General features: G+C 37.4%; 2 protein-coding genes and 1 long non-coding RNA gene across 9 annotated transcripts; all 3 read right to left on the reverse strand.

The window, feature by feature from the left end:
- Positions 1 to 959: 959 nt before the first annotated feature.
- Positions 960 to 6,544, reverse strand: LOC135645843 (protein NARROW LEAF 1-like). Of its 4 annotated transcripts, XM_065164659.1 has the most exons (8): positions 6,384 to 6,544; positions 5,782 to 5,872; positions 5,134 to 5,237; positions 4,376 to 4,988; positions 4,025 to 4,168; positions 2,842 to 3,082; positions 1,926 to 2,426; positions 960 to 1,806 (listed from the first exon to the last, which is right to left on the reverse strand). In XM_065164659.1, exons 4-8 carry the CDS (start codon positions 4,856 to 4,858, stop codon positions 1,388 to 1,390), a joined length of 1,788 nt encoding a protein of 595 aa, XP_065020731.1. In that variant the 5' UTR covers positions 4,859 to 4,988; positions 5,134 to 5,237; positions 5,782 to 5,872; positions 6,384 to 6,544; the 3' UTR covers positions 960 to 1,387. The 4 variants fall into 4 exon arrangements, with proteins under 4 accessions (XP_065020731.1, XP_065020730.1, XP_065020732.1 ...); XM_065164658.1 differs by lacking the exon at positions 5,782 to 5,872; XM_065164660.1 differs by lacking the exons at positions 5,782 to 5,872; positions 6,384 to 6,544 and adding an exon at positions 6,265 to 6,282.
- An 881-nt stretch (positions 6,545 to 7,425) lies between these two features.
- LOC135645371 (uncharacterized) lies at positions 7,426 to 10,370 on the reverse strand. Of its 3 annotated transcripts, XR_010498752.1 has the most exons (5): positions 10,111 to 10,370; positions 9,841 to 9,957; positions 7,998 to 8,070; positions 7,833 to 7,914; positions 7,426 to 7,756 (listed from the first exon to the last, which is right to left on the reverse strand). It is a non-coding gene; the product is annotated as an uncharacterized LOC135645371 (long non-coding RNA). The 3 variants fall into 3 exon arrangements; XR_010498754.1 differs by lacking the exon at positions 7,998 to 8,070; XR_010498753.1 differs by lacking the exons at positions 7,998 to 8,070; positions 9,841 to 9,957 and having other exon boundaries at positions 10,111 to 10,365.
- A 2,153-nt stretch (positions 10,371 to 12,523) lies between these two features.
- LOC135645306 (uncharacterized) lies at positions 12,524 to 21,990 on the reverse strand. Of its 2 annotated transcripts, none has more exons than XM_065163574.1 (6): positions 21,865 to 21,990; positions 20,719 to 20,822; positions 15,351 to 18,695; positions 14,952 to 15,194; positions 14,703 to 14,861; positions 12,524 to 13,004 (listed from the first exon to the last, which is right to left on the reverse strand). In XM_065163574.1, exons 2-6 carry the CDS (start codon positions 20,785 to 20,787, stop codon positions 12,738 to 12,740), a joined length of 4,083 nt encoding a protein of 1,360 aa, XP_065019646.1. In that variant the 5' UTR covers positions 20,788 to 20,822; positions 21,865 to 21,990; the 3' UTR covers positions 12,524 to 12,737. The 2 variants fall into 2 exon arrangements, with proteins under 2 accessions (XP_065019646.1, XP_065019647.1); XM_065163575.1 differs by having other exon boundaries at positions 15,351 to 18,691; positions 21,865 to 21,989.
- Between the last annotated feature and the right edge of the window lie 1,737 nt (positions 21,991 to 23,727).

Genomic DNA, 23,727 nt, shown 5'->3' on the forward strand with positions numbered 1-23,727 from the left:
CAATGGACATGACAGATAGAAGTTCACCAAGATTCAATCCACATTGCAGTTCTAATACAGAGCATAATAATTGTCTCAAGGACTGTTGTTTCAGAGATGTTCTAAAATGTGATTGAAAAAAAGGAAAACAAAGTGTTCTCCATAAGTCCAGCCAAGAAGATTATTGGTTTGATCCACTTTGAATTCCCTAATGTTGATGATTGGTCCACCTGATAGTCACAGGTCTGATTTGCTGCATTTACTAGCAATACTATATACACTTGATAACAATAAACAAATGTCATGATGTACTTAAATTCTAGTAGAACATCTCATGATTGTTTTCCACAATCTTCAGCACAAGTTCATTTCTGTAAACTGTAAAAAAGAAAAAGAAAACACTAAAACAAGTTCAAATACACTGCAGAATGTTCAAGTTCTCATGTTGATTAATTACCATTTCAGCCTGTTCAGTTCTAAACCAGAAGGAAATATAAGGCACCAAAAACCAGCTAAGAATCTTCACAACAACTCATTTGTCTTAAATGAAGTCCTAATATTTGCTGAAAAATACCAAGAGAGATAACCTTGACGAGAAACCTGCACTCTGATACTTCTCATTTAACCAGCAGGCATCATTCATGAAGTCAAGTTTTAATTTTCGACTAAATACTTTGCAAGTATTTCATGTTTTCTAAATATCTCACCATGTATCTCTTCACATAACAATGGAAGAGATTGCAAAACCACAGGAAAATAAAGAGTATCCTGATACTCTTAAAGATGGAACAATTCCATACTGCAGAAAATCACATGTTTTAGAGCAGTTGATATCACCTGCAGAAACTGCCAGATTAACTTAAACAACTAGAATTATTTAGGAAAATGTATATTTAAATGAGTGGATCTAGAATGAACCTTCTAGTTACGAAGCAAACTCAGAAGCATTCGACATCAGAAGTGCTGACAGACATTCCATGTTTGAGAAAAGAAAGAAAAATACTACTGATATGGAATAATATTCTGATACATGAATATGTCAAAGTGGAGCTTAGGACAAAAAGGGCAATATGCTGTTGACATAGTTCCATCTATTACCGGGTCAACCTTTGTGTAAATCATTTGAACATGCAAAACTGCAGGGCCACTGAGCGGTTGGATACTAATCTTGCACATTGCGCATTCATAACTTTTCAAACCCACAAATAAAGATAGTTTAAAGATTGCAGATTCTAGTTTCTCTTGAGCTCAGAAAAGACTGGTGCCTTGTAATCGAGTTCCCCTCTAAAGCCTAAAGATCTTCTGTCCATATGCATTTGCTGCAACTCCATACCCAGATGGACATGCTACCAGGAGCCAATAACAGCTAAATAATCAGCTCCACATGGTTAAATCTGCTACACTGTGGTTACTCTATTTTCAGCGTTGGATCAGGACGCTGTCTTTTATGTTCTCGGTCCCCTAAATATAAAGAAACAGAAAGATCTTCATCGGATGAGTTTACAAGTGCCGAAAGGTTCTTCCTTTCGGGGCTGTCTTCTTGGTTTCGATGCATGGGGGACATGCTGATGAAGTTTGGGATGAACTGATGCTCTTCAACATTGGTTGCCACCTCAATGGTATCCACTTGAAATTCAACACCTGTAAAAGAAGGTTTAATTTCTGAAACAGAAGCACCTTCAGGAGGGAAATGTTGTGGGTTGATGCCTAGAGGTTCGTATATCTCATCCATCTTTTCGTTTGGAAGGGTGCACACTGCAGGAGATGATTCATCCACTGTGGAATTAATTGCTGCTACTAGAGTATATCTCTGCTCCCTTAGTGCATCTTTCATCAAGAAGAAGAAAAATGATAAATAAATTATTCAATTAAGAAAAACAAGGGAGATGATGTTGCAACATGACAAGAAATATTTACAGCCTTGTGATTAAGTTAGAAAAGCAAACCTTGAAGTCCTTCTCTTGTGGTTATAAGATCAAGTTCCAAAAGATCAAGAAGACGACCCAGATCAACTCCACTTGTCCAATTCTCAGGACCCTGACCGCTTTTAAGCTTCAACCTTCCCCGGTTGGCTGTCCCACCCCAAATGATGCCTATAGGCTGTGGCTTCTCGCCATCTTGCCCCGACAGAATTATAAGACTCCCACTATCACCTTCCAGATCAAAGGTTTGTTGGTTCTCACCCACAACGAGGAAATCTGTGAAGAAACATATTCCTTTTTCATCATTATACTCTAGAGCATAAGCCATTACGGTGCCAGTTGTCAATCCAGAGCTTCTTCCAACCTTCACCACTTGTCTCCCAATTAAGCTATTAATCGGTGATTGAAGATCTAATACCTTAACATTTCCAATCTCACCCAATCCCTTCACTGTAGTGGTGACACAGGACACATCAAAGTCATCAGCAAAAGGAATGAATGCTCCATCTGCTCGCACAAAAGTTTCTGCAGGTGCATCACGAGGTAAGATGTATATTTGGGAATCAGAACATCATTCGACTCAATAAGTATATGAACCAAAAGAGATGAGGAACCATGTAAGGAAGTATGCGATAATGATATGATATATCTTGGAGGGAAAAATAGCATAGAACACATATGGGTAAACCATCTGATCCATGCCGTCCAAGTTTCATGTAACTCTCAAGAAAATTATTATTCATCATTACATAATCTTATGAACATTTTTCAGGGTTTTAAATACATGAACAAGATTCTAGCAATGGCATTTAATAACCACCAGTAACCTTCTGGACTTAGGGATATATGAAAATTCATACTAAAATGGATGTTCAAGGATCTAATAATTAGAGGTGTAACTCCATGCAATTGCAGGAAAAATGATTTTGAACTATATTACCTGGGTTTGTTCCAGCAAAGATCCCATACCAAACATCATCTGTGATAAAAGATGTTGCCCTTTCAACAGCACCCAAATAGACCCCAGGTCCAAGATTAGGTGGTAAAGGATGAAACATCTTCTGGTTAGGGTAATCCAAATCAACTGCAACGTGACGGTTTGTTAGGAAACCAACTTGTTTGTTACCTGTTCGACTTTTCACGATAGCACCTAAAGTTCCATATGTTTCTTGGCTTGCAACCTGATTATAAGAATAAATAATCATAACTGACAGCTGACATCATTATATAGCATTGAACAGAAGTACAAATATAAGCATAGATCAGACTCGATGGATGTCACCAATGTAGGAGAGAAACAACATATTTCCATTAAATGGTGATAAGTCAAACAAGTGGCTATGAACCTGTATCTGTACATATTTTTGTCATCAGGTATTACAATTTCATTTACCAGTCCTGTTGCAGTTCTTGGGGAGCCACATACACCAGTTGGTCCGGCACACACTGAGCATTATGAGCCAGTCATACCGCTAAGGGTGATTAGGTACACCCTTGGCACGGTACAAAAACCCATACCATCACTCGAGTGAACTGCTAAAGTACATTCAGTATGCCATGGTACGCTGATCAATGCTTGAAATTAACAGAAAGGTGAAACTTATCAAATCTAACATGGGACGTCAAAATCTCCATACAGCTCCCTACTTCATGGAAACTATTGCTTACTGGCTAAAATTTTCTAAGTCCAGACAGACTTGTGGATATCCAGACTCATGCAACCAAATTGATAATACACATAGTAATGGTGTACATTTATTCATCAACCATACTGGACAAACAACTAATCAATAGATGGAACTACTTCGTATGCATATGGTACAATAGTTTTTAGCCTGCTATTCTTAATTTTAGAGTTAACTTAAAAAACATATAAAATTCATATAAAAGACAATATCACCATTAATTACCTGAAATCTACCAATTTCCACCAAAACTCCTAAAAATGTTGTTTTGTTTTAGTGTTTTGCAAGATAAACTCCAAGAGACACAATGTATACATATCAAAGAAGATATATATGTTGTATTCGAAAAGGACAACAATATGCACGTTCTATATTGGCATGAATCAAATATGTCAGCGAACCTGACTCCAGAACATAAGCAGAACTGACGAAGTGTACCTGAGAACCTGAACCTATACATGGATCACTTCCTCGTAGACCATCAACAAGCTCATTGTACAGTTGCTCCTTAGGTGTCGGTGCTGGTGCACCATAATAAGAGAATTCCACAACATCCACATTGCACCATACACCGCCTGGTCCCTATTCAGCATAAAAGAAAACTGCATCAATAAGCATAGCACGTCTTTCAAATCACTGAAACTCTATAAGCACATAAAGAAGCTCAAAAGTCACATGAGCCATACATTCAGTGACAAACTTGTAATGATAAACAAAAATCGAATGACAAACAACTCCCATATTTTACAAAACAAACTACCAGAAATTAAAAAGGAAAAAGAAGTTTACCTCAAGAGCAGATGGTAGACACTGATCATGGTTTAACCATTTTCTATGAACTTTCCGAGCAACAAATACAAGAATTGCAGGGGTACTCGTGAGTTCTCCTTTTCTGATACGAAAGCCTATTGCTGTACCTAGACTATAACGACGCAAAATTTTGCTGTGGAATGCTCTTATAGTCATTAGGTCAAGTAGTGTTGTGGCTTGCTGCCCAGTAGGAAGCCGGCCAAGATGTGCTGGCAGTACTCCTTTCTGAAGGTTCCCAAAATAATTAGCTCGACCTTCAGCAGCACCATGTAAAAGTGTAGAGGTCGGCCAAGAAAAGTATGCAGCGGTACATTCAGAATGTTGACCACCGGATGCAATAGGCTGCAGAGGAGATGCACTGTAGGAATGGAAATGATTGCATAAATTTCTCTCCATGTCCAAGGCTGATTCCTCAGATTGTGTTGACCCTGAGTGATGCCCTTGGGTGTCCGAATGCCTCATTGTGCAGAATTTGTATCCTAAAAAAAAATCCTTGCTTGGCCCACCTCAAGCTGACCTCTGATTTTTCATGATCGAGATCAAAGGCCCAAGAGAGAAAAATCTGGAGAGCTGGACACCTCCAGACACCAGACTTAAAAAAGAAAATATTGGATGTTACACGATCAGTTACCATATTAGTCCAAGAACGAACATTGTAGAAGTTGCAAAATGGTAGACGAATTGCATGAAGAGTGAAAATAACATAAAACAAGTTACAAAGCTCATTTGCTGCTCACTTATGCACATGGAGGATGAAAAGAACCATGGCTTATGAAAGAAGAAGAGCATGCTGCCTATAGCATCTTAGTGACTTTTACAAAAGAGCATTAAAACTCAGCCCCTGCATAACAAGCAATCTAAATCTTAGATAGAAGAAATAGTAGCATCAATCTCTCCAGTATAATGAAAAAAAAAATCACAACTTGAAATATGTGTGCTACAAAAACAGCAATAGACATAAACATATTTTGTGCTTTTACATAAATATTATTTGAAATCTCTTTTTCCATGCAAAATAAGTTCATAAATATGGAACAGAAGGAACTAAAGCAAAGAACAAAATATTAAAGACCAGGATGCATGGATAAAAAGGTAATGCTTGAAACAAAATAAGCCTCTCAGACAAACATAGTCTGTTTACAACATCAAATAAAGGAGAAACTTTTTCCTGTTACTTCCTTTTCTACTTGGATGAACTTCAAGTAGGAAAAGGGTAAGAAATAAGTAATTACTTTGAGCATGACGTGGCATAAATCCGAGAAAACGAATAAAAATATTGACAATTTGGGAACGGCTAGCGTTATTGGTTTCCGCAAAACATATAAACGATCGAAGGAAAGAAACTAAACAAAAGTGAAAAATATTTGGAAAGACAGGCTACGCACAAGTCCTGGGCAACCCTACAACAAAAAGTCAGTCGCTGGCATGCAGATTCCAACAATGTGGAGAAGTAGTCCGTAAAAGCTGTCAAAACACCTACAGGGAAAGGGTATAGTTTTCATTTTCTTGATATCGGTAACGAGACGGAAGACTACGAACTACACGACTGCTTCTAAAAGAAAGGAGTTCGAAACAACACCATTGCGTCTGCTCAACGATGACCAACAAAATGAACCGAGTGGTAGCGCAAGTTGCTCGAAAAAGCTTACCGGAGCCGAATAAAGTGGAGAAAAGGGGACAAAGCATGAATCACAAGGCCGAAAAGGCACAAAGCCGACATCTTTTTCCCAAAGTAGAACTTCGAACGAAATGTATTCGACGAATAAGAAACCAAAAAACCCCAGATCAAAACTTCAAAAACTAAACGATCCAGAAGGGGGGGAATCAGCTTCAGATTAAGAAACTGCAAGGAAGGAGCGTGCCTCTACCATCTAAAAACCACATATTTCGCCTTCTAAGCCATACAACTGGGAGCAAAAAAGGCAATCTTAAGATGATTTCTCGAAAGCAAGAGGGGGGGAAGTGGGTAGGAGGAGGAAACTCTCACCTAGGGCTCAAGGAGGGGCAAGGGAGTCTCCACCAGAGGCAGGGCCTTCCCCTGAGAGGCCCTTGAAGGCTTTTGGGAAAGGTGGCCACTTGGCCAATGGGACAAAGGGGCTTTTTGTAGAGCAAAGGAGAGATTGGGAGAGTGGTGAAGGGAGAAGGGAAGAGGTCGAGAAGGCAGCTTTATTTTACTTCTTTTAAAGGAATAATAATGGGGGAAGGGGGGCGGGAGGGGTGGGGACCACAAAACCAGTGAGAAAAGACCAGCCCTTTATTGTGGGCGATGGATATGTATGTCATTCACCCCCCACACCAGCAAGGATCTATTTGCTCTGAATACATACATATTTACTGATGGCCATTGCATTCATTACATGCAACTTTTTTGTCATTCAAAAATATAATTATCTTTGTTTGTTTCTGGTTTTAATTTTCAGAACATTTATCCACATTCCCAATCTGTCCTGACATCTAATGCTGATAATTTTGATCCACCAGATCAAAGAAGTTGATCCAAACAGCACAAGTTAGGGCAGAAGCATCCACAATGGACTCACAACAATTGGGCAGGAAGTCCTGTTTGGGTATCTGATCAAGCAAACATGAGATATGGATCTGAGTGTGCCTAACAAAATGTACAAGTCTCTGAAGTTGTAGAAAATGTGACCTATTTAAATCCAATACATGTCATTTTTCTCATCAACACAAGAATGGATTCCAGCAATCATCAAACTAATAATCTTCTTCATCTCTTCAAACTCCATTTGCTTGACAAGTCCCAACCAAAAACTTCTAAAAAAAACTGTGCAATGGGAACAAAGATTGCAGGTAAATGTTTATCTCCTATAATTCCTAATTTATACTTACCAAACACTAAATTTCTCACAGTAAATATCAGCAACTTATCCCACATAGTATCATGATGCATATGACCAGATGGCAACTTCTCTGGCGCAAGTTAACAAATAGGAAATACACAATCCCACGGAGAGCCAACCGATCTTTAAATATTTACCCAAGAAAATCCAAATTTGCATCTTTCCATGTAATAGTCGATCCCAAAATAATCACTGCTCCATATACAGTTAAACGTATACAAGGTTCTCTTTGGAGAGATTAAACATTAAAAACTTCAGTAGATATGGTCATCAGAATCATAAGACCAGCTTTGAAAAGAAAATTAACACAAAAAAAAAGAAAAATGGTCAAGCTCTTTGATCAGCTCATATTTTTCTTTGTATCATGCTCCTCAGCTTCTGCATGTTATTGCCATTTCAATCTCTTGGTCCTTTTACCCTCTTACGGATCACACCATACTCAACTTCTTCGTCTTCTACATTTTTCCTCTTTTTTGCTGCTATTGCTTTCCTTGATTTTCTATTTAACAGAAAGAGGGCATTTGGGAGAAGGCTACTAAAAATATAAAAATCAGAAAAAGATGCAAGTTTAATACCATCAGAGCAATCATCTTGGCATCCAATCCATGTCCCACTTCAGTTTCATTCACTGACTACAGTACCCTGGTAGTTTTCTTCCTGCAAAATAAAGGTATTGTAGTTATATCGATGCTTTCACAAGTCACACATGCGATAGCTCATGTCAAGGTAGTGGTGCCAACCGATGAAATACTCTCTGTACATAACATCCACCTGGTGCTGATTCACTAGCCCAGATTGTCAATACATGCAATTCTGCCCGGTCAATGAACATAATCATGCGTTACATCACTCAGTTCAGATTATGACACTATTTGAGTGAAAAAACTACCAGATCAGTCCAAGGCTGAGAATTTTTCTCTAAAATAGTTGCTTAGAAAATAAAGAATTATTTAAAGCACAAAAATATTCTTCGCCAATTAAATTATGAGAAGTACCAAACAATGGCCCAATAAACAAACATGAGACCAATAAATATTTCAAGGCAAAATCTTTGCTCCTAATAATCTTTAACTTAAAATTACATTTTGAAAATAGTTTTTATGCCATATAGGTAACGAACATCACTAAAAAGATAATGTCCAAGCTGCATATTGTTTGCAGATATAGCAGATGCATATAACCTGGACAAAGATCTCAACAAAAGCACCTACCCGATTGTAGCATATCATCCAAAATAGACTTTTAACATTAATAGTATAAGAGGCTCAAATATACTAAATCTTTATAATCTAAATTCTCCTCTAAATGAGTAACTCAACTTTGTTTGTGGTTTAATATGAGAAATTAACCAAGCGCCTTATAAAATAATCCAAATTTGGGCAGAATATATATCTTAAGGGCAACTCTTAGAGAGGGCATCAGCATGGCATGAACTATTGGCTTACAGGCCAAGGAATTTACTTGAGACCAAGTTAGTTCACATAAGCACAAGATAAATAAGACCAAAATTGCTAGTCCAATAAGTTCCTCCAAAATCATCATCATAAAGGCCATATTATGATGATATGATGTTACTCAAAACAATGTGCTCGAACAAACCACCTAGCAGGGTGAAAAAACAAAATAAAATAAAAAAGTATTAATGGAAAAAAAAAGGTTTAAGTAGGGTTTTTAATTTCGACGGACGGTACGTACCGGTCCGACAGCATACCGATATGCGGACGGCTCGGTACCAAGCGGAACGCTCAATATCGTCCCGTATCGGATGATATGGGGGTATATTGGATGATAACAGTCGATTTTGATCGTTACCGATCTGTAACAATGCTCCAATGGTCAAAATGACCGTTAGAGCCCTTTCTCATGGGTTTTTAAACTCATCTTCTCTCCTATTACACTCTATTTCACTCTCGCACTCTCTTAAACTACCTCAAACTCATTTTTTCTCACATTTACACTCTCTTAAACTCTACAAAACAACGATTTGTTAATTGACAATTCAAATGATTTTTCTATAGATATTTCAATATTTACATAAAAGCAATCCGTAACGGACCGAAATACGAACCTAGCACATGGCTATTACTCAAAGTTCGAAAAAGATATGTGATACTATTCTTACCTAATTTACATTTGTTTTGCTAAATTTATACTATTACTATATTTATTTCTAACTTAAAAAATTTATCATAATTTTTTTTTTTTTATAGATATTTTTGGAGGATTTTATGCCTAAATTAGGTGTACCGCTCGGTACGCCCTGACATACCGCTCAGTACGCCCTAGCGTACTGCCCGGTACATAGTACTGTACTGTACCGAGAGAAGCTCAAAACTTTGGCACGGTACGAAATTTTAATCCTTGGTTTAAAGACGAGGGACATTAAGGGCTACTAAAAAGTTATTGATTTGTTGCAAATAAACATACCTACAATTTTCTTTAAATAGTTTAATAATCAACATTTATGTAGATAATAGATCAGCTCTAGCAAACTCAATCAAGAAACTTAAATTGCAAAGGACTTGTAGATAAAGATCAATTGGAAGATTCTTATGCTCAAAAGATCCTATATCTTCCCTAAACCTGTTTGTGCCGGTCCGAAAAAATCTTTCCCTACCAACCAACATAAAGTCCTTTCAGTTATCCGTATGAATCTCCCATTCAGTCATCTGACAAACAAAATTGAGACATTTGAAGGTCCTGCAGATCATAACGAAGAGAGAAATCAGGTGAAAAAAGTTCCTTGAACAAAGATACTATCAAGACTCGCAATTTTCTGTGCAGCGGAACAGATTTCAACAAAGCCAAAACCAATTAAGGGCTTGAGTTAGAGAAAAGAAAGCCACAGTGAACCTGCTAACTTCAGGGGAATAGAGAATCGCCTCGACTTGGATCTTCGTAGGGAACTTCCACCCCAAGCTCTTGCAGGCTTCCACTCGTTCTTCCCTCACGCCAAGAGCTTTAATGCGAGCCGTCCTCCCCCATCGCCCAGGCCTTCCCTAAATCGAACCGCAAGAAAGACGGTAAACGACGCAGAGAGATCGACAACAGTGGTGAGAGAAAGACGGTCAGGTGAAACCGTAAGCCCCAACACTAAGATAACGCCCGGGAGAGCAAAGCCTTTTTTTTTTTTTTAATGGTCGTTGAGGAAATTACAGATGGTATAGTTACACCTTAAAAATTTTATATAAAAATTTTATATTAGAATCGTTATGATTACGAAAGCATTTTTGATGGATAAAAAGATAATTTTAATATTTAAATTATGTTTTTGATTGTGATCAACGTTCGTATCGTTAGAAGTAGTGGTCGACTATCATGATTGATGAGGGAGAGAGGTGATGAGAAGTGAGGAGATAATGTGCATGCCAATGCCCTGCATCTGCATCGACACCAACACAAATGCAAATGGACAAAAAAGTTGCTCGGTATCTACATCAACGTCGATACAAATGCATATGCTGAGTGGCCCTTTCATCGCTCTGCATTTGTGTCAACACTGACAACGATGCGGGAAAGAGCGATGTCGCTCTGCATCTACGTTAGTGCTGATGTAGATACTAGATGACCCTTTCACCACATTTGCATCGACACTAATGTAGTTACCGAGTGATACCAACGCAGATGCAGAGCAATGAAAGGGTCACTTTACATTCGCATCGATGCCAATGTAGATGCAAAATGACGAAAGGGTCACTCAACATCTGCATCAACGCCGATGCAGATGTAGAGCAATGAAAGGGTCGCTCAACATCTACATCGGCCTTAACGCAAATGTAAAACGACATTGCTCTGCATCTACGTCGGTGCAGATGCAGATGTCGAGCGATCCTCTAGCTACTCTACATCTGCGTCGAAGCCAATGTAGTCACCGAGCGACACTGACGTAGATACAAAGGGTCTACATCTGCGTCATCACCTCACCTCCCGTTGTCAGTTTCTCTCCTCATCCCCAACAGCCACTTGTGACCCCTAGCGACACCGTCGTCTACCACCATCGAAAATATAATTGAGATATTAAAATTACTTTATTGCTTATTATTTTTGTACTTCCATCAATAAAATTAATGACGTTATGATAAATGGAGCTAGATATTTTACTTTTGTAAACATAGGAATTCCAATATAAAATTTTTAAGTTTGGAGATCGGGATATTAAAGAGATCTAATTATGTAATTAGTTGCACAAATAAATGGTAAGAACCTGAATTGTGACCGTTTAAATAGAATACAACGGTTTAGACGTCAGACATGTGGTTATTCTTCTTCAAAGAAGACTAATTTTATTTAAGAAAACTAATATGCAACCGCGTAAAAGCCGAGAGGAGGAAAAGGAAAAGAGGCAAAAATAATTTAGTATATTTTTTTATATGTTTTAAATTTTTCTGATACTTTTTGAACCGACACAAATTATATGATAATTGTATTTATTTTTAATTTTGTAATTTAAAATGAATATATAAATTTTACTAAATAAAATGTATAAGAGATATTTCAGTAAAATCTCGTGTATGTAATCATAAAAGCAAAATAAGAATAATGGCCTGAGTACAGCACAAAACACAGTATGAAAAATTATCCGCTTATAAAATGATTTTGACGTTATTACTTTAATTTTGTCATCCTTTTCAAGGATCGATATAGTTTTTTGTAATGATGCTATGGAAGTCACCTTCTTTCTTCTTTTCTTCTCCCTTTTTAGGTTGTTATACATGTACGTTTCTGTAGTTCATATGCTTGACCCCAATAACTAAACATGGAGACATACACAAACTCATATGCGAAAGTGATGCATGCAGCAAGAAGATCTCACAATTTGCAAGGGCAGATACTGGGTTGACTCAATTTGCAAGAGCAGTATCTGCCAAAAGCTATAATGGAACATTACTGGGTTGACTCAAAACCTAGAAAATTAGGAGAATATAATTAAAAAGTAACATACTGGTATATTTGGAAAACTATCTTCATGTTGTCCCCTGCACTGCAGAAGGAAAAGTTGACGTTTCTGAAGGGAAGCTATTTCTTGCAGAGCCTACTACAGAATAGTCCCAAACAGCAATCCTCGAGACACAACAGCTACTGCTAGACCACTAGTGGACTTCTTTCAAAAAGATTAACAAATAGGAGAATGCATTTTTGACGAGCAATTACTCAAAATGTAATTACATGTTCAAAGACAGCAAAACCAAGTTTCATGCAATCCTCCATTGCAAACAAAAGGGTAGGATCAATACCAAAAACAAACAAAAAACAAATAAGACCCTAAGCCAATCTGAATATTTTGCACTTTGCTTAACTAGCAATGCTCATCAACTGCTGTACAATGGCCAAAGCCAGTGACCACACAAATCTAATTTTTATAAGAAAATTCAACAAGACATTGCTCCATCCATCGGTCAAATTTTCTCTTTTTTCCCTCCCATCTTAAAAAAAAATCAAAATTTTGTTATGTTTAAACACAAGGGACTCGAGCGATCAAGTTAATACCTCTTTCCAAGAATTATCCCAATGAACATTGACACTAGAGCTACTCCTAAGATGAACTTGAGTGCCATGGCTCCGGAAGCCTCTTCATCAATTTGTGTAGCTAGATTTAGAGATTTTGTTTCTAGAGCTTGATTCATGTGGTTGTCATTGTTCTCTTTGATGTTCCTCCCATACATGGTTATTGAGGTTCCCAGTCCAAGATCTCTTGATTTTGCTTCTATTTCATTCTGCAATTCACCTTCTGCTGTTTTGTTCTGAAACTGCAAGATCATTGGAATAAATTTGCTTACATGAGCAATCATATTAAAAGCTTGTGCATATTAACATTGGAAAAGCGAATATAACAAGATAAGAAGGACCTATGGTTCTAATGACTAAGCAAATGGGTTTCTAACACAGATAAGATCTTGCAAAGGTGATCAGAGAGAGTTTTCCTCTCAGGTTTTTCTCTTACTACAAGCATCATGAGCTTTCACAAATGGTGCTTAGGATGGAATTCTGGGTAAACCAAAGATTGTAAATATTTTTTTTTTATTTTCATATAAAGAAAAATGATTTGTCATCTTCTGTAGACATAGACTACAAGCCAAGTATGTAAATCTTGTGTGCTCTTTCCATTATTTCTTACATCATTATTCTTTTGGGATGCTTCTCTGCTTGTGCACACTTGTTCTTGATGCCTATTCTGCTGTGACCCACCAATTGTTAAACTTTTGAAACTCAGAATAGGTCGGTTTATATATTTTTATTGCGACGAGCTGGAGATGGTTGCAAATATCAACACTGTCTTGGCAAAGTAATCCTAAACTATTCTGCAAGGATTCATTATGACTGAAGGTGACTATTGTAGTACATGGGGATGGCTATCGTAACACATGAGGGGCTATTGTCTGACCTCTCTCTATACTTGAACAAAGCAGGAATTACTAATGTAGGTCAATCTATTTCTACACATTGTCAATATTTGACACATGAAATTATCACTCTTACTGTTTTTCTTGGTAAAATAAGAAAGCCAGATGAATGAACACCATAGCTTATGTCTTGTTGTCAGTGAACTTTATGTATTTTCTGTATTTTCAAGTAGGATAATGATGAGATGGATGACGATATCTAGGCAGTCAAGGAAAATCATAGGATGCACTCCAGAGGACTCTTCTCTCGCATCTTTTACTTGTTGCAATTGATCATCAAATAAAGTTCCAGACAGGCTGCAAAATTTCTCCAACTTCTGCCATTTTCATGCTACAATACACATGATAACTTTTGTATTTTACTCCTACCATCTCAAATCTGCATCTGTTATACTGTGTTTTCAGTTATCTTAATCTGCTACACCACTGACCACGTTGTTCTTCAACTATTAAATAACTGGCACAATGGTTTGAATTCATATTTATCCTTCAATGACACTATTACACATTCTCTCCCAGCATAGGTTGTGCTACTTCCAATCTAGCCACTTTGAGGCATTTGATAAGAGGAATTTTCCTTATAAATCAAACTGCTGTCTATAAAACACTTGAATCCTAACTGAAACATGGATCTTTCTTCACCTTAGATCGAACATGTGTAATTTGGATGGAACTTGTCTCAGCCAATCATTAGAATTTGATTTTATTTTGTTTAAGTATAAAAAAGTTTTATGCTCTAATCATTATAACAATTTATCCAGTATCCAAATGGAGATTCTTGAACTTATTAAAAAAATTATCCTTCCACAACAATACAACTCGTATCTCAGATTCCATAATTTGTAGTTTGCACACCACAACCCACATAATAAGAGAGCATAATAAAGGGGAATACTGTTATAAATATAAAAAAAAATGCCAGGAGTAATGTCAAACAATGACTATTCTCTCAAATAAATAAATAATAACTAGCTATCTATGTGGTTGTGAATCTTATGATGGAGAAAAGCAGATGATCAGTTTGGCAGTAGTCGTGAAGATTACCTGCTCTTTTATGGTCCTATGTGCTATGTCTAGATCACTCTGAACTTTCTTTAGCTGTTGAATTAATGTATCTCTCTCTTCAATTATGCATGTGTGCTCCTCTAGTTTAGGAATTAGTATAACATCCTTCTCCACAACTGTTGACCGCATGCCTTCAATCTGAGATAAAGAAATCAATAATGCACATCAAGCAACTTTTGTTTGCTAGACACCTGCATCTTTTGAGGAAAAACATTGAACTAAAACTACCTCTTCCATGTAACTTTTTTGGGCAAATAATAGCTTGCTTTCAAGTTCTGAAATTTGTTCTTGCATCAGAGATTTATCAGCTAACTCTGCTTTAAGAATCTTCATGTCAGCACAGAGAGAGATTTCCTTGGTCTTCTGTTCACTTAATTGTTCTTCGAGCTGGATTATAATTGCTTCAAGTTCTTTTTTTGTCTTTTGGTACGATTCAGTAAGCTTGTTATACTCCTCCTTGGCAGCAGTTATCTGTTGCAGCATATCCTCTTTTAGATGAGAAATAGTTTGTCTGGTCCTTTAAAAATCAAAAGTAACATGTGAAAGTAATTATATAAATTTTACAAATGATTTGTTGTGTAGCATGGTAGTTATCTACTTAAAAATGGACAATATATAACCAATAACCTGCAGTTGGTGTTTCTCTTTATCAGAGTTAATCTGCTGCATGAGAACCTTCATTTCTTTCCGAGAATCATGAAGCTGAATGGATGTAACTTGTTTCTCTGCAACAACAGCATTAAATACAATTTTTAACTCGTTTATCTTTGTCTTATATATTGCCAACTCCTGAGACATGGTTAAATTTTCTCCCATTAAATCTTCATTCTCAAGTTTGGATATTTCTGAGCTTATTTTCAGATGTTCAACAAATGCTTCCAAGTTCTGTAATTTTAAAAGAGTGTCTTCCAGCTTGTCCTTCCGGCTTGATGCAATGGCAGCTAATTCACTAGCCTGTTCGTCATGACTTCTCAATTGTGTTTCAAGAGCAAGCAGCTTCTCAATCAAATCTCTAACTTCAGAATCTTTCTGTTTGAATTTCTCTATAGTTTCATGCAGTTGGACTTCGGTTTCTCTAAGACGATATTCAGTGGCAGATTGGAGTTCCAAATATGTTGAATTTTCATCTGTTAACTTTGAGATGGTTTTCACATGAGAGGCGAGTTGTTCAGAAGTTGCCTCCATCTCTGCATGATTGGTGTTCAACAACTGATTAAGCTGATTAAGTTGGAGTTGACAGGCTGCCAACTCTAACCTAAGCTTTGAATTCGTCACAGCCATCAGTTCATTTTCCAAAGATATTTGTTCAGCTCTCAGATCAGATTCTAAAACTTTTTGGTTAAGCTCCTCGACTTTGTTATCAAGGGATACCAATTTCATTGCATTTGCTTCCAACTCTGCCTTTAGTGAAGCAACTTCTTCATTAGATTCGAGGGCGTGATCTTTGTATAATGTCTTTTGTTCTTCCAGAAACTTTAACTTTTCATGCAATTCCTTAAATTCAGACTCCTTTTGATTAAATCTCAGTGTTGCTTCTTTGAATTTGAACCCGGTATCCTTGTCTAAAGATTCATTCAGTGAATTCATCTCCAGGTTTCTGGTATTAATATCTTCTACAGCCTTTCCATCATGCTTTAACTGTTCTCCAGTAGATCTAAGCTTCTCAACTAGCTCTTTCTCTCGAAGACTTGAGGCCTGAAGTTGTTCCTCAGCACTTTCCAACTTTGCTCCAAGAGATTTCAATTTATTTTGCAATATCTGGATAAGATTCTCAGCTTCAGAAAGACTCTTTGCCTGAATATTGGATAAGTCTTCAAGTTTTTTTCGGTCTTTAATTGTGGCATCCAAGGCATCAGTCAACTCGCTCTCTTTTTCATTTGCAGCTTGCAGCACAGATTCAAGACTTTCTGATCTTGCCTGGTATGCTTCAATTTCAGCAAAAAGCGCAGATACCTTGCTGCTATATTGTTTTAATTCTGTTTCTGTGTCTCTATATTTTGCCTCCATAGTTGCCAGTAGCTGTTCCAGCTCCTGTATTCGATAATTAGCAGTTTCCAGCAGTTGCTCTAATTCATCAGCTCCTGTTACAGCATTCTCAGTTTCAAAATGAGATGATTGTGCCTTGTCTCCTAACTCAACATTGCTTTGATGTGCTGTAGTACCCTGCTTAACACACTTTTCAATCTCAGTTTTAGAATGAGATGTTTGTACCTTGTCTTCCAGCTCAGCATTGCTTTGATGTGCTGCAGTAGCCTGTCCCTCATGCTCTACACACTTTTCAAGAAGACAGTTGAGCTCCTTTTCAAGCTCTGTGTTCCTTCGAAAAGACTTGCTCAACGAAGATTCCAGTTGGCCAATCTTGTTCTCATATCCCTGAAAGCATAGTCTTGATAGTGAATTTTCCTCATCTATTTTTCTTAACAAAGTAGTGAGCTCTTTCACTTGATTATTCAGATCCTCTATCTCACTCTCTGCTTCAAGGCATCTCATCTCTGTAGTATTAAATTGTTGCTTAAGCTCCATATTGCGTTTTTCAGCAGAGAATGATCTCATTTCACTCTGCCTAAGCTTTGTTTTTAGGCTCTCTTCAGCTAACTTTGATGCCTGAACCAGATTCTCCAGCTCAAGGTTTCTCTTGGTAGTGGCATCCATTACTTTTTTCATATCATGATGGAGCTCTTCAAAAGATCTCTGATTTTGTTCAAGCTCTTTGTTACGCAATAATGCTTGTGAAAGAAGTGAATCTGTCTTGTTAAAATTCTGATCAGCCAGATTTAGATTCGCTTCAAATTGTCGGCATTGCTCCTCGTTCATTGACAATTTCATGCTAAGGTCTGCCACAGTACTTTGAAGAGTCACCTTTTCCCTGGTTAAATCAGACAAGTCCTTCTGTAAACTTTGAAGGGTCACCTTCTGCCACAGTACTTGGTTTTTAAAACTAGCTCCAATTTTCTCTTGAAGCTTCAGTTCAATTTCCTCCAAGTTCGCATGCTTTGCTTTGAGTTCTTCTTTGGATGCAGCAAGTAAATTTTCTAATTCAAGAACATGTGTTTTCATCCGTTCTTCAGAAGCCTTATGTATATTTAATTCTTGGGTAAGCTCATGAATGATAGAATCCTTAGAAACAAGTTTCTGTTCGAAATCTGCTACTGTTGACCTTGAAATCTCCAACTTTTCCTGAATTGTTGAAAGCTCTACTGCATTGGCGTGCAGAACTCCTTTGACATGCTGATTCTCTGCAATCCTTTCATAGAGTCCCTTCAATCCTTTTTGTAAATTATCCATCTGACCTTCAATCTCCTTTGCTTTAAATTGTGCTAATTCCAACATGTTCCCAAACTGTAAAGCTCTCTTTGATTCTAGCTCTGCCTGTGAACTACTATGTTTGCTGAACTCTTCAAGTTTACACATCTCATTTGCTGATGATACCAACCCTTCTTGAAGCTCCTTCATCTTTTTCCTCGAGCTCTTGAGCTCATCTGCCAACCCCGTGAATGCTTCCTTTACCTCAAGAAGCTTCTTATGCTTTGTATCATTTGATGTCAGTGCTTCTAAAATATCATCTTTCATTGCCTTCTGGTAAAGTTCATGTTCTTCGCAGTATCTGTTCATTTTCACTAACTTCTGATTTGCTAGATGAAATTCTGATTTTGGTAAGGATTTTTCAGATTCTGAAAGTTCCTGTCCTCTCCCAGATTCTTCAAGCTGAAGTTCAAATTCTTTTTTCTTCTCCATTACCAGCAAATTCACATTTGCCACTCTATTTCTTGTTTTCAGATCTTCAACACTTGAGGCCTCTTCCACTTCCGATATTTGTTTAAATAGGTGGGAACTCTCTTTTGCATATATCGACTCCTCAAACTTGCTGAATTCTCCATCTAATGAAGCCTCCTCTTCCACATATCTATTTCCTTCTTTTTGCAGTAAGTCTGATTCCCCATAAGTTAAGATGTGTTTTCCATCTCTGTCTACCTATGACCAAATCATAAAAGGAACAGGCAGGTCATGTATCTGGCATCTTTCATGAAATTTAGTAGCGGGCAAGTCTAAAACTGCTTGACAAGGTCTTTTTATTTACCAAATTATAGATATATGCAATAAGAGCACTTGAGATATTCTGGACATCAAGAAAGGTAACCATTGCAAGTTTCATTAAGTAGCACTAAATTAAGTGCATATTAATCATAATCCATTCTTGTCAAATCTGGGATAAAACTCATAAATGCTCACTTTCAAAATATATTAAAGCTGGAGGGGAAAAGCTATACTTACGCGGGATTCTTTATCATATGATGTGACTTCTGCATGAATAACGAAGGCTATGTTATGTCCATTTAATCCTTTTCTGGTTTCATATCTAATATTTTAATAGTGACGAAGTCAGCTATTCTTTAATAGCAAAACTGCTGCAAGGTTCAAAGGTACATGAATACCTACCTTTCCCCTTAATTTAAAAATAAGTCACCATAAAACCAATGGTGATTTCCCAATATTCTCTTCTTTAAGCCTTTTGATAATATATACATATGTTATTCACGTTACACGAGCATCAATACTCTCTTTAAATCTCCAATCCATCTTCAATTATCTGTGATAACGAGATAGTTCTAATATATTTCAAGTTTTATGTCTGATCTTTTGGTCCTATTTCAAATGGATCATGGGGAAATGCTCTAAATTTTATTTCTTGGAGAGCCAAAATTGTCAGAAATCATTGGATTACAAAACTTAAATTCAACTGCTCTCAAAAGAAGGGGAAAAAGAATTGACTTATACCAACATTGGTGATTTTGACTGCCTTTGCAAAAACTTGTTGAAAACAATGACGCAAGGAGAGTTAACATCAACTGCTAATTGCTTAACTATATCAAGATAAAGGGAGCAAAAATACTTCTTCATGGAATTTTTCCTTTCCTTTTTATCATAAGGGCTCCACCTTACACAACTGTGATTTCAACAGACCTTTCCCAATAAGCCAAGCACTTGAATAACACAAAATAAGCACTGATGTAGAGATTACCCCCTTTGGCTTATATATTCCACTAAAACAAGAATATAATTCAGAATATTTCTATTTTTTTAAAGAAAAAAGAATATAACTCAGAAAATGAATTTATGCTTGTGTTTGAGAATATGGACTAAAATAACATAGTTCAACACATTTATGTTATTTGCATCTTGCACCATACCAAAAAAAAATTACCACAAATAAATATTTGAAAATTTTAAATTTTGTTTCAAGATTGGAGTAAATGTCTGGCGATTAATTTGGTGGCTAAAATTTAAAAAGTTCACTATTGCATCACCTTCAAATCCTAGGAAGTGGACCACATAGATCGATCATCATTGAGGAGAGTTTCCCATAAGACCCTCGAGGTTTTAGGGTCATACAAAGGAAAATTTTAAACAAGTAGGCTGTAGATGCAGGATAGTATTAAATCTTTTAGTCGTTAAAGAACAATACTAACTTAATTATGGTGGATTTTCAAATACAATTCATTTAAGCAATTTACTTTAAATTCCAATAGTAGTTAATAATCTATTAAACTTGACCCTTTTCTTTCCCCATGGAGGATGTGAAATTGGATTTAAATTGACCAAACAGCCAACTCAAGCTGAGTTTGAATCATTCTAACATTTTCCTACTGACATGCAACCAACCGCATGGTCAAGACATAGACTGAGATCAGGTGTCATGGACGATATTGATACGGTGCATATGATGTTGGAATCAGATCAACCTCGTGAATTATGGTTTAAATAATTGTCTCGTGTAAGGGATTTATTTACAAAAGAAATGTTACATCTTATTCTCTTTGTTTCAACAAATGGAAATATTCAAGACAATGAGTGTACTGAATTCTACAACAAAATGAAAATATTTGTGATGATTTTGGCATGTAAAATTAGATATCTATTGGTTCTCTAATCCTATATAATTCAGTAGCACTTTAATTTTAACACAAATGGAAGTCACCAAGAAGGAGATTATTACCAATAGATCAACTTCCGAAGATGGCTCGGCTTCCACGTGGTCTGAAGTTGCTTGTGACTCTTCTGTCATTATGATCTCAGTTACTTGTCAGATGGCATGACAACCTATGACATTTAACCATATTTAGGTATGCAATCTGGTACCTTCTAATCAAATAATCATGTAGAACTTATTACAAGAAAATATCTATTGAAATGTTAAAACCCATTGCCAAGTGTTGGCTCCCGTATATACACATAAGTAACAAATTACTGAAAATAAGCACCCAATGTATTCTCATGCACACCAACACAAACTTTTGAAAACCGAGGCACATCCAGGTTTAACGATGCAGATTGATTGTGATGGCCCCATCTAAGCCGTCCAGTGCAGGCCTTTGATCACGCGTAGCAGGCGGTTGGTCCCTAGTCAATTGTTGATGAGCCATTCGCCCCGTCAGCGGGGCCCAATGGGTTCCCCAATCACTAGAAAGGTAGGTGAGCGGGTACCGGTGGCAGAGGAAAAAAAGTGACTTTGTTCGGTCATGATGGCTTCTTTTAAGCAACGTGGTGGGGCGGCGGATTTGATATTGTCACCCGACTCAGAGAGCAGAGCTACGCCAACAGTTTCATCATGCAAGGGGTACTACGAAACGGGCATTTCGGACCTAGAAGGCAAAAGCGAGCCCTTAACTTTCGCGTTAGGGGTACTCGGGGAACAAAATTATCCCGGGTGGAAATATAGCAGAAGAAGTTGGAGCATTCTGCGAACAAAAAGCCGATAGGAGTACGGATGAAGACACAGTTATGGTCGCTTCCCCCGGAACAATGCTCGAATCGCCAATCGATAGTGGCGCTTTAAACTGTCGTAAAGATCGGCGTGTTCGATCGACGATACAACAGAAAAACTAGAAAGAATGGCATCGATTCGAGTTTTCGTGAAACCTTCGAGCAATATCGAGAAAACCCATATGCTCCAAGAAAGAGAATCCCCAAGAAATCAAGATCAACTGCTGGGAGCGAAACAGAGCAACAATGAGGTAAACCTAAGCGCTTCATGCGATCTACTAATTACTGGCAAGAAAGAAGGAGAAGAAATCGAGGAAAAAAAGCGCATTCGATGGCATCGAAACGTAGATTTGAGCGGAGACGGAGAGCATTGCGTCACCTGACCGGGAATCGGTTGATCCGAGGACGATAGTCTTTGGAACGGTCTCGTCGGCCTCTTTCCCTCGTCCGTCCGGTGGCGAAAAAGTTGATGCGGGAGGTGACGGAGCGCGAGGTAAAACAATTTATAGTAGGAGTGTCCAGTCACCGCCAAGCAACAAAGGTTCGGTTACCGCCTCGGCGCGGCGTGGCCAAGAGTTCTTGAAGTTGCCCCTCGGGAGGGGTACTTCGGGAAGGGCAGTGGGACCCGCAGGGGCCCGGGCGGGTAGGTGGAGTGCACGTGGTAAGGATCAGACGGCGAGGTCCCTTCGGATGGGTTGGCAGATCCCGTGCAACGCTCGGTGGAAAGGGAAGTCCATCGGGTGGCCCACCGCTTTACAACTGTCCCCAGTCTAAGTTTACATCCGCGTATCGGATGGGATGTCCATTTCTCTTCAAACCCAACTTGCAGAGAATTATAGATTTCTTTTTCCTCACAAAATAAAAATTGCATCAACAAATTGCAATTCCAAATAAGCTTTTGGCTGAGTGTAAAACCAGCTTTGACTAGTAGATATGACTTTTAAATTATAAACATATAATTAATTCCTGCAATTTGACCCTGGAAATCAATTTATTGAAATGGATGATGATGCTTAAGAAGTGGAGTAGGGGAAGAAAGGTGAAGTTTTTGTGCCATCAGACAAGCTTAAAGTGAGTGCTGATTGATTGTGAAGTCAGAAACCCAACTCTTCCTGCTAAACTTCTCAGCATATGGAAATAGTATTTCTTCTTTTTTATCTTCTCTTCTTTTTCCCTGCATATCCATTCCTCTGCTATTGTTGTTGCAGTATGATTGAACCAAGTGCTTATCCTACTCTTAAGTTCTTGAGTTTTTTACTGCTCAGCTAAAGAGACTCAATAGAATAACTGATTCATTAATTTGATAATTTTAGGATCATATGATTCAAAATATTGACTCAAATTAATGGTAGTAGACTTGTTTAGCCATTCTAAGTCTATTCATACTATATTTCAGTTCGATATTAGAGTAATCGGGATATAACATCCTCGCTTTAAATTCTTGTATAACATGGAATAAAACTCTAAAACGATACATATGAGACACTAGTTTTTTTCTATTTGCTCTCCTTATAGGTTTTGATATCATTCATCATAATATGTTTTAATAGAATAGCTGACTTATTTAATTGATAGACCTAACATCACATGATCCAAAATATGTAAACTCAAGTTAATAAATAATATATTTTATTTAATACTAATAAATATATTTAAATTATATTTTTGATTTTATAGGGCTAAATGGAGGTATCTTCAGCAGGTTTCCATCTCTCACATGTGGCTCAATCTCTGAAATGTGCAGGTCTTTGTTCAACAATCTACAAAGCATCAACACATGAGCAGTAAACTGAGACCACACATCCACTGCACAATCATTTAAGAGGCACTGAAGAAGAAACAAAAGGGTTGGATCAGTGACCAGTCACATTATAACAATGGGTCCAAACTACTACATTGATCACTTTCTTTCCTTTTTTCCTTCTGAAAAAAACAGGTTTTCTTTAAAGTCAAGTCAAGTTTGGGCAATCAAGTCAGGTTTTAGGAAGAACTACTGGAGACCCACTTCACTTCTTGTTTTCCTCCCACCTCCAACTAGCAATTCTCTTGTGTGAACATTCCTTCCAGCTTGATAAATCTTGGTTTCTTGATTCTTTTAGTCTCTTGTTTCTAAGAAGCTGCAAGCTTTCATGTTAATAATGGTTGGCATGCTCTCTTCTACATGCTTTCCAGCTTGCTTCTTTTATGGGAGAGGAAGCACAGACTTGGAATCTGCAGCCTTCCATTTCCTACTGATCTTTGA

This window comes from Musa acuminata, chromosome BXJ3-8 (assembly GCF_036884655.1).
Source record: "Musa acuminata AAA Group cultivar baxijiao chromosome BXJ3-8, Cavendish_Baxijiao_AAA, whole genome shotgun sequence".
Taxonomy (NCBI): Eukaryota; Viridiplantae; Streptophyta; class Magnoliopsida; order Zingiberales; family Musaceae; genus Musa; species Musa acuminata.

Coding starts and splice junctions, on each gene's coding strand:
- LOC135645843 (XM_065164661.1), bottom strand. CDS start 4,858: ATGAGGCATTCGGACACCCAAGGGCATCACTCAGGGTCAACACAATCT. Junction 4,169..4,375: donor GTCTACCATCTGCTCTTGAG/GTAAACTTCTTT, acceptor TATGCTGAATAG/GGACCAGGCGGTGTATGGTG. Junction 3,083..4,024: donor GTATAGGTTCAGGTTCTCAG/GTACACTTCGTC, acceptor TCTTATAATCAG/GTTGCAAGCCAAGAAACATA.
- LOC135645306 (XM_065163574.1), bottom strand. CDS start 20,787: ATGACAGAAGAGTCACAAGCAACTTCAGACCACGTGGAAGCCGAGCCA. Junction 18,696..20,718: donor CTTCGGAAGTTGATCTATTG/GTAATAATCTCC, acceptor ATTTGGTCATAG/GTAGACAGAGATGGAAAACA. Junction 15,195..15,350: donor AAGAGAAACACCAACTGCAG/GTTATTGGTTAT, acceptor ATGCTGCAACAG/ATAACTGCTGCCAAGGAGGA.